The 14,503-nt window shown below is 33.9% G+C and overlaps 1 protein-coding gene across 1 annotated transcript in view; it reads left to right on the forward strand.

The window, feature by feature from the left end:
* LOC148955723 (uncharacterized) overlaps positions 1-14,503 on the forward strand; it is a gene marked incomplete at its 5' end in the record, with an annotated part of 49,869 nt that overhangs the window by 23,016 nt on the left and 12,350 nt on the right. Inside the window, 3 exons of the mRNA XM_089107895.1 lie at positions 72-710; positions 8,252-8,353; positions 9,438-9,501. Of these exons, the coding sequence (XP_088964021.1) occupies positions 72-710; positions 8,252-8,353; positions 9,438-9,501 (805 nt within the window). The remainder of the gene's footprint in view (positions 1-71; positions 711-8,251; positions 8,354-9,437; positions 9,502-14,503) is intronic.

Here is a 14,503-nt window from a genome sequence, read left to right on the forward strand (position 1 = left end):
CAATTTTCAATTTTAGTGTGTATAATGCCTGTGTTTTAAAATGTTTAGTAATGTCTTTCATTCCATTTCAGCGCATTGGTTTTGTTCTAGTGTTTAATAAGCCGCTATTTCCTCAAATGGATCAAGAGGAATTCTGTTTGAAGTGGAACAACTACCTGGATGTATTTCATGGAACTTTTGTATCATTGCTGAACAGTGAATACTTCACAGATGTCACACTTTCCTGTGATAGTCAAAGCATAAAATGTCATAGACTTGTTCTCTCAGCATGCAGTTCTTACTTTGAAACACTGCTTCTTGGGATCTCAAACTCCCATCCTATTGTTATCCTAAGTGATGTGAAATTTAATGATATGCAAGCTTTGGTGAAGTTTATTTACACAGGTGAAGTAACTGTTGCACAAGCTCAAGTAAACTCATTGATAAAAGTAGCTGATATGCTTAAAGTTAAAGGTCTCGCTGACCTTGATTGGACAGCTAAACAGCTAGAGAAACCTAGTTATTCTTCTGAAAGGACTCAAATGACTCCACCCCCTGTGAAGAGAAAGAGAGTTGATACTACCTCAGAAAATTGTGTTCAGCCTGAAGATACCTTACGAAATGTAGTACCTCCTGCAGCAAGTGGCACAAATAATAACTCTGTAAACTATCCTGCTGAAACCTCTGTTAATGAAACAGATGATGCATGCATGCCACTCATTTGTAAGTTTGTTTCATTAAAATTCACATTATTTGAAATCTAAAAAGATTATGTTATCCTTATGTTATATCTAGACACTAGGGTCTCCCCTCCTCATCCCTGCCTGAAGTAAGCCTGCTTATAAATATGCATTTTGCAATTGCAAACTGTCAGGGAGATGAAACTGCCAAAATTTTAGTTTTTGTGTCTTTATTTTCAATGTTTTGGTAATTTTCTTTGATTGAATAGGGGGCAGTGGCTTACTTAGGATTTCTGTTCAGGGGGGGGGGGAGGGGTAGCACTATCTAAAACCGGCCGGATTCCAGAAACTCATCAGCAACTAAGTATATTACAGTTATAGCTCCCTTTTTGTGCTTATTTATTGTTATACTACCAAAAAGGCAAAATAATGAATTCAATTAACCAAAATGAAGAGTTAAAATCTTGCTAATATTTTAATCATTCCAGAAACTTACCAGCAACTAAGTAGATTACAGTTATAGCTCCCTTTTTGTGCTTATTTATTGCTATACTACTAAAAAAGGCAAAAATAAATGAATTCAATTAACCAAAATGAAGACCTGCAATATTGCTTATCCTTGAATCAGATACAAAATAAAATAAGCACTGTAATTACCTCTTCTATTTTAATCCGTCTTGATTTCTTCCTGAAGTTGCTTCACACATCATCAATATCCACCTTGATATTGCAATTTATAGCCGTGTATACATGACCATTCAATCTTTCCTATCCTGTTCCAGTTATGAGTTGAGTTTTGAGTTGTTTAATATTCTAAATGAATTCTTGGAATATATTGTGGCAACAGGGTAAATACAATCAAGAGTGAATATACAGATGAAAAAAAAACAGTTGTTACACAGACCAAGAGTTACATAACCTTATCAGGGTGGTGAGACTTTCCTATATACCTCCGTTTGGCTTACCAGGCAGTTAGCTGAACAAGAAGGCTGGTCTCAAAGACACAGAATTGTTGTTTTTTCTGTTTTTTGCAGCTTCATCTCAACATTGACTTTATAGAGCATCAACAATAAAACAAAGGAACAGAAGTTGGATTTGAAGTGCTGTAGCTTAGTGGTTAGGAAATATCAACTTGAGTTCTTCATATAGCTGCTCAAGGTATAAGGAGAAGAAACTCTTAGTAAAAAAAAGAGAAGTGTCTGAAGAGAAGAATCACAACCTTGGCGTCTTGGTATTGAGGTGGATATCCTGACACTTTTAGTTGCCTGAACTGTTTTTTCATACAAAGTAAGAACATCTACTTCGACTAGCTCCCTAATACACGCTTGCATAGATTGATGTGTTCACAATAGATAAGTAGATCTAAATTTTCATTTTGTCAGCCATCAGAAGATGGAAGCAGAATTGAACTCGCTTTTTCGAAAGAATCGGAAAGGAAGGTGAAGCTGAACTATGTAATTGCTGCTCCTTCCAGCTGGTTTTGAAATAAAAATTTCCAGAAAAGTGACAATTCAACAAAAGGCCTTTTTCTCGCCATACTCACAAAAAAAGGAGCTATTGGTTTTTTGTATGTGGCACAGTAGAAGCTAATGACTCAGTTCATTTGGGGGAATAGGGAGAAAGAAAAAAAAGTTTTTGCAAGTGTCCATATAGCATTTGAATTAAGTTCATTCTAGAGGCCTTCACCGCGGCAAGATTTAAGTAATTCAAAGCACAATTCATGTTAATGGTAAGTGAATATTGCTTCTGTATCTTAGCTTGAGCGCCCTTGTACAAACTGGACATCCTCCTATCTTCATCATACCTTTGAAAAGTTGGTTTAATTCACAAACTTTTCAACTAAAGCGTTTAAATATTTTTCAGAGAATATAACACAAAATGGAATATTTTCCTATCCAATGACCAATAGGCGTTTTACGTAACTCTGTTAATCCACATTATCCTCATTTTTATTGAAAAAGGCCACAGGCCTTCCTCCTAAGTCCTCTTCCCTTACTGCTAATTTGACTGCCTTTTTTAAAACAGGAGTTCTGACGCCTTATCCCTCAAACTATGATAAAAATCGACCTATTTCATATTCAATGCTTATGCTAATTCCAAGAGGAGATTGGAGAACTGACCTCAGAGGCGCCCTTCCCCTATCTTTGCAGGCCTTAGGAGAAAGGGCTAGTTCAGAAAAAATAACCAAGCCCTTAGAATACGGGGGGCGAAAAACGCAAGTATGGTTGTCAAACAATCCGTTCTTGCATACCTTGGCTCATCAAAAATCTTTTTCTCTTATTCAACTAGGATTTTATAGCACATGTTGTTCGTTAAGACAAGGGAGAATCGTGCGCGCCTTTTTTTTCAGCTTGAGTTGTGAGATTAGACTGTTTTTAGTTATGAAACAGCCACTGTAACTTTAGTTCTTGTATCCGCCTTCATTTCATCCCATGTTTTACATGAAATTATAATACTCCTCCCCTTTCTATTCGTTTTGAATCGGCCACTTTATAAGTACAAAAAATTTTATGAATTTTTTAACTTCACTGCTGTTTTAAAGAAAGTAAGTGTATCACTATGGTTAGGATTTACAAATATACTATTATAACTTGAAGTGAAAAAGGCATTTAAACTTCTGTTTAGGTTTTCATGTTGGTCACGTCATAGTTTATTGACATTGTCAGGGAACTGTCGTTTCATGTCATAGCTGACCATAATAGTAGATCTACACCGTACAGAAAACTCATCTGTATCATCCTGTTTTAAAAAAGTACATGGCTGTTATAGGGCTAACCGTTCCATTCTTAATGTTCAGTCTTTCTCGGGCATTTATAAAACGTGAAATAGGGCAAATTGTGTATATAGCTGCGATAAAAAGAAGCTGTTCATTAATAATCCCTTTGAGTGGATTGGTTTTGCCAGAAATGCTTAGTACCTTTTAGTCTTCTGTCCTTGCTTCAATAACTGGAACAGCAGGAATCAAAGCACCATCTTCATCAGCTACACATAATGTTTTTGAGAAAAAATGATAAAGAAATAGTAGACGCTTTATTTTTAAATATCACTGAGTCATGTCGAGTCAAACAGTTCGTAGTAACGAACTGAACGTAAGGAGTACCTCGGCTGAATAGTAACCGAAACTCTAAAAACAGAATTTTCATATCAATAGATACAGCAAAAGAATTAGCGTATTATGCTGATTCCAGATATATAAGATTAATTAAGTTTAGTGTTACTCATCAAAAGTTATGAGCCTAAGAAGATCTGCCTGGTTGTCGAAAAAAGGGGGAAACACCCCCTAAAAGGAAGGACTCTTTATGAAAATCATATAATCTGATTTAGTAAATCAGAAAACCCTACTGTTGAAGTTTTAAGCTCCTATATACAAAAGTGTAGAATTTTTTTCATTTTTGCCTGAAAAATATCACGAATGCGTGTTTTTTTCTTTTCCCCAGGGGGGTCGAGCCAAAATAATGGTTCTGTAATATCGGGAGAGGGTGTAGTCGAACGGGAATTCAAAGTTTTAGTGCCATTTTATGTAACCAAAAAGATTGAAGGGTAACTAGTCACCCTCCCACGCCCAAAGCTGTCCGATCAAAATTTTGAGCTTGTCATTTTGTTCAGTATAGTTGAAAGATGCAATAACTATATCTTTAGGGGTGATGACTTCCCACAGCCGGTTGGGAGAGGCTTTAAGTTTCGACATTTGCTTATCGTTTATGTATAGGATTTGTTATTTGGAAGTATAAAGACATTTTTTGGAGGTGGGGATTTTGTGCTTGTGGTGGGTTTCCGTGGGAAGAGAAATTTCTGGGGGTTTCTTACGTCAGTATTTCTTCTAAACAGTGCGCCCTAGATGTAGAAAAAAGATTTGTTTAATAAATATGATTTCCAAGAAACCACACTATCATTTGAAACCCTGGTATGTTTAAGGTTTGTTTACTTTGGGGAAATTGCCAAAGCCTTGTTTTGAGTTTGGATCAGAGACATAGATAAAGCAGTAAGGATTAAGATTTTTTCTTCAAATCATCAGTATAAAAATGAACCATTTATAAAAAAAAAACGAAATAAAATTAATCTTAAACAATATTGAATGTCTCCAAAAGACGTCAAAATAATAAAGATATGAATGAAGTACTATTTTTGAATAGAACAAAAGCCCAAATAGTGACAACACATATAAACTTCCTTCTGCATCCTTCTATCCTTCCATCCCCTGCGTAAACTGCCTCCTGGAAAATTTTATTCCGATAATTCTGCCTGAAAAATTCTTCTTAGCATACTTTAATTTGAAAAAAAGACTTGATGGTTTTTCAAATCATGCTGCTAACCTTCCCCTCCATGAAAATTTTTCCAAGACCCCTCCCTCGTGTGGGAAGTTTGTCCTGCTAAATATTCTCCCCTGAAGAAATTTCTCCTGCAGAAAATGTCCCAGACGATTCCAACCCTGCTGAAATTTTTTTTCTGGACACTTCCCTCGGAACATCTCCACATGTAAAATTGAGCTACCAAAGATAAATAAAGACAAATAAAATAATTCCATATAGGAATTCTGAAAAATTTGCCACATGTAAAATTTTCTCTGGAAAGCTCACCTTGAAACTTATGCTCGTGGAATATCCTTCTCCCCCCCCCCCCCCAAAAAAAAATCTCTGCACAGTTGCAGTAAAAATACTATATGTACACAATCTGCCAATTTGATAACTTACAGAACTTTCCCCAGGTGCTCTATTAGGTCATATCATCTCCAAATTATTTGATGTTTCTACTATGCTTTCAAAATGAATGGCTATCTCAAAATTTTTGACAAATTTCGTAGGGAAGGGGGCGTGGGAGGGAGGCTAGGTGCCCTCCTATCTTTTTGATCCCAACTAGCCTATGGCACTAGAAATTTTAATTTCCGTTCGAATGAGCCCTCCCCCTTAAGACCACGGATTTGATACAATCACTTCTGGGGAAGAAATATATCTGTGGTCTTGCTCTGGTAAAAAATAATACAAAATTTCACATTTTTGCAGATAAGAGCATGAAACTTCTACAGTATAGTTCTATGACATGGTGTATCTGATAGTGCGACTTTCATCAAGATTTCTTTATTTGTTGGGATTGGTTTCCCCCTTTTTAGAAAATCAGGCAATTTTCTCAGGCTTGTAGATTTTATAGGTAAAACTAAAATTAATGATTTTTTATTTTTTTTACTATATATAAAGTTCCAAGACCTTAGAGCTCAGTAATTTTTGTCAAAAATGATCAAATTTAAATCCTCCCCCCCCCCCCAATTGGACAATAACAGTGAACTATAACTTTGTTGACTTTATTGCTGCCAGAAAACAGTTTAACATTATTTAACTTTTAAGAAAGTCAGCAAAGTTCATAGCAGAAAACTTTTTTAAAATTTAAGTGTCTATATATATAATAGTGTATACTTGTTTAAATGTTTGGTAAAAGAATAAGGATTTGAAAAAAAAAACTTCTTCAAAGCTTTACTTATTAAAAGGGAAAATATACTTGAGAAGATGGTTTTCTCTGCTCCACGTCTGATTAATTAAGTTATTTTCTATGAAAAATTGCTGCAAAAGCAAATAAAAGATCGGTACTGTTCTAATATCTGTAAAACACGCGAGGCATCCACTCGACAAAGGTAAAGATCTGATTTTGTATAAACAAGTATTCAGTGGTTTCTCACTCTGGGAACTATTTAAACTTTAGTTTTCTGGGGTTTAGGGGGAAAAGCATAAGTTAGGTTACGTATTTAATATATGCTATGCTTTACCCCACCCCCTAAAGTGTAAATATATAGCCCAACTTTGTTCATAAATTATTATATTTTTATCATATTTTTTTGTATTTCATTAGCATTAACCAAACTTCACTTCTCGCGTGTTTTACAGATATTAGAACAGTACCAAAAGATCTAAAGCCGAACTAAAGATCCTGGATAATTTATTTTTGGATTCAATAGAAATATCAGCTATTCGGTGTTTTCGTCTGTCTCCTTGTTTCTGGGGTAGGTTCATGGACGATGTTTTATGTTTTTGTGTACATCAATTGGAGTCTTTAAACTTGTTTCTTGACCATTTAAACAGGTTTGACAAAAATATTAAATTTACACTAGAGCTTGAAAATCAAGAAAGGCTACCCTTTTTAGATATTTTATTAATAAAAAGCAATAGTCGTTTACTTTTTTCCATTTATAGAAAACCAACTCATAATGACAGGTTTTTAAATTTTCGTTCATGTCACCCAATTTCAGTAAAAAAGGGAACAGTGATATCATTGGTTGATAGAGTTGGTAAAATTTGTTCTTGGAGTATGTTGATAGTGAATTATTGCATTTGAGGGATATTTTATTTTGTTACGGGTATCCTATAAAACTTGTAAATGAGATAATAAAGAAAAGGCAGATTAAGCATGGAAAAGTTAATAAAATGAAGGTTCCCAACTTGTAGACCCTAAAATTTCCACTAGATGGTTCATTACCTTACATACCAACTCCTGGAGAGAAAATTAAACGGGCTATTGAAACATAATATCGCAACTTGTTTTAAATCAATCAGGCCATTGAGTAACTTTCTAAATCCTGGAAACGATATAACACGTAACAGTTTGGCAAGTGGAGTGTGCTGCATTCCTTGCTCTTGCGGAAAATTTTACGTCGGTCGAACGCACCAACAATTTCTGGAACGTTTATTGAACGCCGGAACTCAATAGATAATGCTCTGGAATTTACAAGAACCCCGGAAAGTTCTACTTCAGCTCTAGCAAAGCATATCTTTTCTAATACCGACCATTTTGTACAGTTCGAGGAAGCAACATTAATTTCAAATGATCACGGTTTCACTCAATGGGCTGTTTAGAAAAAAACAAACACATTTTCGTAGGTTTATAAATTAATAGAGATCCTGGTAATATAAATATTGATTCTATTTATAATATTATTTTAAAAAATGAACCCATGTTCAAAAATAAAGTCTTGCAAAATGTCCAAGGGATTAGTTCAAGTAACAAACTTAAACGAATAGCAGCATCAAAAGCTAAGTAATTGTATATTATATTTTTTATGTTAGTCTATTTTAGTTTTAAATATATCTTTTTGTTATGTTTTTTAGCTTTAGTTTCTAGTTTGTTTGTTTTTGTTTGTTTTTCTACGCTGAAGACGCCTTGTTGCATACGGCCAAAATAGTCGTTTGATTTTTTTTTGTTTCTCTCCGTTTTCATTTAATGGCCATATACCCATTTGTCGTCTTTATATTAACTTTTTTGTTTTTCGTAAAGTCAAAAAAGTGAAATTCTTATGTGAGAGGGACAAACTATATGATGCGCAATTTCATGAAAAACTTCATTAATTTTGATGTCGCCGTGGGAGACCTGTTTTATGCTGGGTTCCTTAGCCAACCAAACCTGTCGGAAATCTACCAGAAGTTTTTTCCACGAGAAAGGCCAAAATTACTGGAAAACTCCCTTTTCCTGTCATCCTTCTCCTCGTTTTTTTTTTCGGGATTGTGGAACAATTTCCTCTGTCATTCCATAAAAAAATCTAGTTTGAATGGAACATCCCTGTCTATTCATTGATGATAGTAACATTCATTTCTATTGGCATTATTTTCTAGCAAGTTAAAGATGAATTTGCCAAAGGTATTCATGAAGGGGGAAACAATAAGTCAAGTCCATTTGAAGATGATGCAGAAAATTTTGATTATGGCAGTGAAAATGTAAGTATTTTTTTTTTTATTATTATTTTTTTTTTTACCAAATCATCAATTTTAAATTTTTATTTTGAAACTTGTCTTTCCGCTTTTGGTTATTTACGAGAAGAATAGTCTATGTTGAGTTTACCTGTTTGTTTGATGAAAAATGTGTGATCAGACGCAATGAATGGTGGCTTATCATCTAAAATATTTATCATTTATTGATACCGAAATACGGTAAGCTTTATCACGCTTATCGCACTAAACAATTATAAAAACTATAATGTTGAAAACATAATACACACATACAATTCTATGAAAAGTAACACACTCTGAAAACATAATAACTGAAACATACAGTAACATACCGAACTAACTGAAATACATCTGATAAAAAGTGAAATATACTGAAAAGTAAGCATACAAAATAATTGAAAAACATACTGGTCACAAAACAGCTAATACAAAAAATTAAAATATTTTCAAAACGGCTTGTTATAAAATTTAGTATAGAAATCAGTAGAGGCTAAATTACTTTTGAAAGACTGGACCGTGGCACTCACAACTATTTCCGTAACTATTTCCGACGGAAGTGGATTCCAAGTCTTCCACACTCGGCTAGATAAAGAGTTTTGGCCTAATCTTTTCTGTGAACATGGTGGGTAAATTTTGTGTTGGTGTTGACGGGTACTACTGTATTCTGTAAGAGTGAAGAAGTGAGTAGGAGTGGTATTATCAATGTTCCTAACAATGCGGAATGTATTTATTAGGCCGGCTCTGTCACGTCGGAACTGAAGAGTAGGCAACTTTAGTCTCTGCATTCTCTGGTCGTAAGGTAGATGTCTCAGGTAAGGTATGAGTTTGGTGTTCCTACGTTGGACTTTCTCAACCCTCTCTCTATCTCTCTTATTAAGGGGATACCATACGGATGAGCAATACTCAAGTATTTGACGTACAGTGGATGTATTTACTGAATGAAATTAAAATTTTATATTAGCAATAGTGGTATTACTAAGAGATGTATTTATGTGTTTTTGAACTTCAAGTCCATCCTGATTCTATAAGGAAAGTGTCCACATTCACATGATTAATTTTGATTTTTCTAAAGCTCACTGGAAATCTGTCAATGGAAAGGACAGAGGGAATGCCAAACACAAACTTAAATTCTTCAGGTTAGTGTTTCTTTTCTTAATTCAAGAGTAAGGTAAAGCAATGTTTCCTTTCTTTTTTTTTGGTTTATTTATTGCTAACGATAATATGATTAGCAAATATTTTTTATTTATTGCTACCTTGGTACTTTTTGACTAATGAGATAGGGGATTTGATGATAATATATACTATTAAAAATATCATTAATGCATACTATATTTATATAATTCATTTCTGGTCTTTGGAAATTGCAGAGATCATTTCTTACCTAGATTCGACAGAAAACAGCTGTTACAGAAAAAAGTTAATTCTGTTTAAAAGTTAATTAATAAAATCCGTCGGTCTTCCTTTTCTCCAAGGAATTATGTTAACAGATAAAACTCAAGCTCACATACAATAAGAGAATTATGTTCCATGTGACCTATTTGGGTTAGAATAACTTTAGATTATAATTTGTTAAAAATGGAAGAATATTAATGTTATAATTGAATGTAAATACAACACGTTAAAATTCACGTTTTTAATCCTTTTTTTCCGTCTTTCCGGAACCGGTAACTAATATTGAGATTCGGCCTTCCTGATTTACGGAAAAAGTGATTGTGTTTGCGTGAAAGCTATCGGAATCTGCAGGTCTTACTGCGCACCATAATTTATGTTGTTTTATGTAAATAATTCTTAGGTGTCCAATTTGGTTTTTTGTTTTTTGTTTTTGATGTACTCCACTTCTTTTGTTCACGGTTGCCATGCGATGTAGTCCTACGGATAATCGATGGTTCACTATATAAAAAAGAGACACCTCTTAAATAATTGCTGAAAACTTGGAGAAGGGGAGAAATTTTAGATTCCTGTTTATTTTTTTCGATATCATTTTGATTTCAAACAGTTACTAAAAAGTAAGTATATATATATATATATATATATATATATATATATATATATATATATATATATATATATATATATATATATTTTGATTTAATAATCAAATCAAATCTTTGTGTTGGTTAGGTTTTGTATTGGTTGACATTTGCATTTGTTTTGCCTTTTTGAGCTTTATCGGTTGATATAGACAACCCAAACTAGTTTTCTATTTACCTGTATGTACTCGTGGGTGTGAAAACTGGTAACTCCAGTGCCAAGTGTTAAATAGTGATTTCCTTGCCAAATCAAACTTAAGTGTGCTTGTTTTGAACTCCGTAGGTGTACATATATATATATATATATATATATATATATATATATATATATATATATATATATATATATATATATATATATATAATATATATATATATATATATATATATATATATATATATATATATATATATATATATATATATATATATATATATATATATATATATATATGTATATATCTTGTACTATCTTTTCATCTATAGCCATCATAGAACATTAATATTCAAAAGACATGAAGGTGGGGAGAGAAGAAGAATTGGAATAAATACGATGCTGATTTGTATATGGCCACTGTCTCCTCAATTCTTTCTTGCATCAAAGTGCCATTCCACTTACTATGCTCCAGTCTTCCTGAAGCATCTGCCATGACTTTTCTTAACAATTATTAATATCAGTTTTTCATTTTCCATGAGTGTAAAGATTGGCACAGAAAAACCGAGATGGTCCAAGTCTGTGTAGCTTCAGATGGCAAAGCAACGCGCAAAAATATGGCTGAGCATTTGGATTGCATGTGGAAGACCCGTATATGGGAATGTTTTTGAGTTGAAACGGATCACTAAACTGAAATATAAAGCTGAGCTAAAATAATACCATATTATCGGACAACACTTCACCGGAAATAACACACCGTGGCAAAATATAATCCGAACCGATGGTTCACCTAGTTCTCCTATGAATATACTACTGCTACTACTAACAAGTCACTGCAGCACCAAGCCGCCTGAAGCCAATAAAGCTACGCGCGCTCCTCCGCCATCCCAATGCTTTCAAAGTCTCCCTTTTTACACTAGCCCAGAAAGTTCCTATTTCCTTTAAATTTTTCTTTATGACGTCCTCCCACCACAGACGGGGACGACCTGCTTTCCTTTTAGCCCTAGACGGTTGGCCGACAAGAACAATCTTCGGCAATCTGTTATCCTTCATCCGCACAACATGCTTTAACCACCTCAACCTTTCTGGATGATTGGAATTCTTATTACACGTCAGTTTACGGGATCGAAAATGTTGCCATAAGCAAATATTATGAAGAGGAGGCTATTAGATGGATTGGACGTTTTTAGGACAGGATTGCGTTGTCGCCATATCCCTGAAACAGGTTAAAACTACTTTAAGAAAAGCTCTGCCTAAAGGTAAGAACGGGATAGACTCTGACGGCCTTTCAATAATGCACTTTAAAAACTTACCTGATAGTTTTTACTCTTATCTGCAACTTATTTTGCCAGATGTGCGTCACTAGGGGTATTGTTCCCGACAGTTTCCTAAAAGGAATTATAACATCGATTGCGAAGAAAGGGAAAAACACCAATGATTGTAAATCTGACAGACCTATCAGTGTATCGTGCATTTTGAGTAAAATATTTGAATATGCTTTTTTTCCCGAGCTAGACATCGGACTCTTTGGAGATAACCAGCTTGGATTCCAGAAACTTGTTGGTTGCCCAGAGGCACATAGATTACTAGCAAACGTTATAGCAGATTCGGAGAGTAAAAAGTCACCTCTTTCTGTATGCACCGTTTATTTATCGAAAGCGTCTGATAGTATTAATCACATGCAATCTCTTGGCGCTCTATTGCACAGCGGCGTAAGTGTGAGTATCGTCAAACCCATAAAATTTTGGTACGCAAATTCAACAGAAGATATGAAGATTCTACTTCACGGTACCGTCTTATCTTATATAGCTTACGCTGACGATGTTCTTCTTCTCAGCGGATCGAACAGAGACTTGCAAGATAACTTAAACAGACTGCAAAACGGATTTCTGTCAATCGGACTTTTTATTAACATTGAAAAGTGCGAGTTTCTAGCTTTTAACACGGCTAAGAGTGATAGTCTTTCCCTTGTAAATCTTTCAGTCCCTGCTGTGTCAGAGTTGAAAAACCTCGGATTAATGATTTCTGAATCGCTCCGCAAAACCAGAAAATCCATTGTGAAGCACACAACCACCACCATTAAACGTGCTTACGGGATTGTTGTTCCAAATCGGGGGCAATACTCCAGGAAAGCACTTGCTTCTATTTATCGCTCAGTGTTGCAACCTCACGTTATTTAACTCGCCGGTGCGGCTCATCTACTCGCCGAGAATGACATTGATAGAATTAATAAGTGCTATTTTAGATACGCAAAGTTTCTCTTATTTATTTCTAAGTGGCATCGAAATTCCCGTCATGAAAAGTTTGGAGTTATGAATCCAGTCAAAGAATGGTCGAGAATCCGTGAGAAGTCTTTGATAAAAGTGATACTGAATAGACAACTTTTTTCTCTAATAATAACTTAAGTCTTTCTTTTTATTGGTATATTTAGTTTTTTCCTTTTATTTTTCCTTGCTCCAATGTAATCTTTTGTAGATGGTTGGTAAATGAACCATTATTTTATATATCTATATACATCTATATATACAAATTATTGATGTAAACATTTGAACATTATTGATGCGTTTTTAAAGTTTTTTTTTAATCTCACCCCGCACAAAAATTCTGGACATGGCGTGGCTTATCGACACAAGATAAAGTATGTCTAATCTTTTTTCCTTTTTTAAAAAGAACAATAAGGTAGTTGACGAGGCATTGTTAATTTGGCTTAGTGTAATTAATTTGGCCATATCACAAGAGCTGTTTTCTCTTCTTTTGGAAAATTCAGAACTGAAGTGTAACTATTTTCTCGTTGATGGAAAAATTGACAACAGAAGTTGAGCTTTTTTTCTCTTCTTTTGGGGAAAATCAGAACAGAAATGTTACTTTTTTCTCTTCTATGTAAAAATTCAGATCATAACTTGAACCTTTTTTCCTCTTCTTTGGAAAAATTCAGAGCTGAACTATAACTTTGTTCTTTTCTATGGAAAAATTCTGAAATGAACTTGAACTTTTTTCTCTGTTTCGGAGAAAATCAGAACAGAAATGTAACTTCTCTTCTTTGGAAAAATTCAGAATCGAAGTGGAACTTTTTTTTTCTTCTTTGGGGAAAATTCAGATCCGACCTGTAATTTTTTTCTCTTTTTTGGGAAAATTCGGGACAGAATTTGATTTTTTTTTCTTCTTTCGGAAAATTCAGAACAGAAGTGCAACTTTTTTTTATCATCTTTGGGAAAATTCAGAACAGAAGTGGAACTTTTTTCTGTTTCTTGGAAAAAATTCAGAAAAAAAGTTGAACTTTTGTCTCTTCTTTGGGAAAATTAAGGACAAGTTTAACTTTTTTTCTTCTTTGGAAAAATTAAGAGCAGAAGTAGAACTTTTCATTCTCTTTGAGTGGTATCATTTCTAGAGATCTTACTCCCAAAAAAAATTTCTAAGTTAAAGTAAAAAGATGGAATAATTTCTAAGTTAAAAAAGATCACTACAAGCATTATTTTTCGACAAAAAAAAAATGCAACTAACATATATCCATATAGTTTCCTTTCGTATTTCGAAAATATCATAAGTGAATTTCTTTTGATATAAGTATATTTAATGTCGTTTTAAGACATGAAATTTTTTTTTAAATATCTATGTTCCAAAAAATGTTCAGAATAAAAATTATTAATATTCGCCTCAAGGGCTAACTTCGTAAGCCATCCGAAGGTAGTGTTTATGTTTTTTTTAGTTTTGATATTGCTCTTTACTTCCCCCTGAAGGCCCAGGTTCGAAAATAATCCATGGATTTAATTCAAACGTTAAAGAATGTCTAGTAGGGAGGGCTGTTTTTTAAACTAAAGATGATATATGATATACAAATACATATAATTAAATGGCATAGCAACTGCATGAGACCTAATGCTTAGAATGTATTTTTAAGAACACTATAATATCATTGAGTTGTTGGTTCAGTTGAGTTACCATAGGAAATCTTGG

Source organism: Artemia sp. Qi Xiang Cuo, chromosome 2, assembly GCF_049724085.1.
Source record: "Artemia sp. Qi Xiang Cuo chromosome 2, ASM4972408v1, whole genome shotgun sequence".
NCBI classification, from domain to species: Eukaryota; Metazoa; Arthropoda; class Branchiopoda; order Anostraca; family Artemiidae; genus Artemia; species Artemia sp. Qi Xiang Cuo.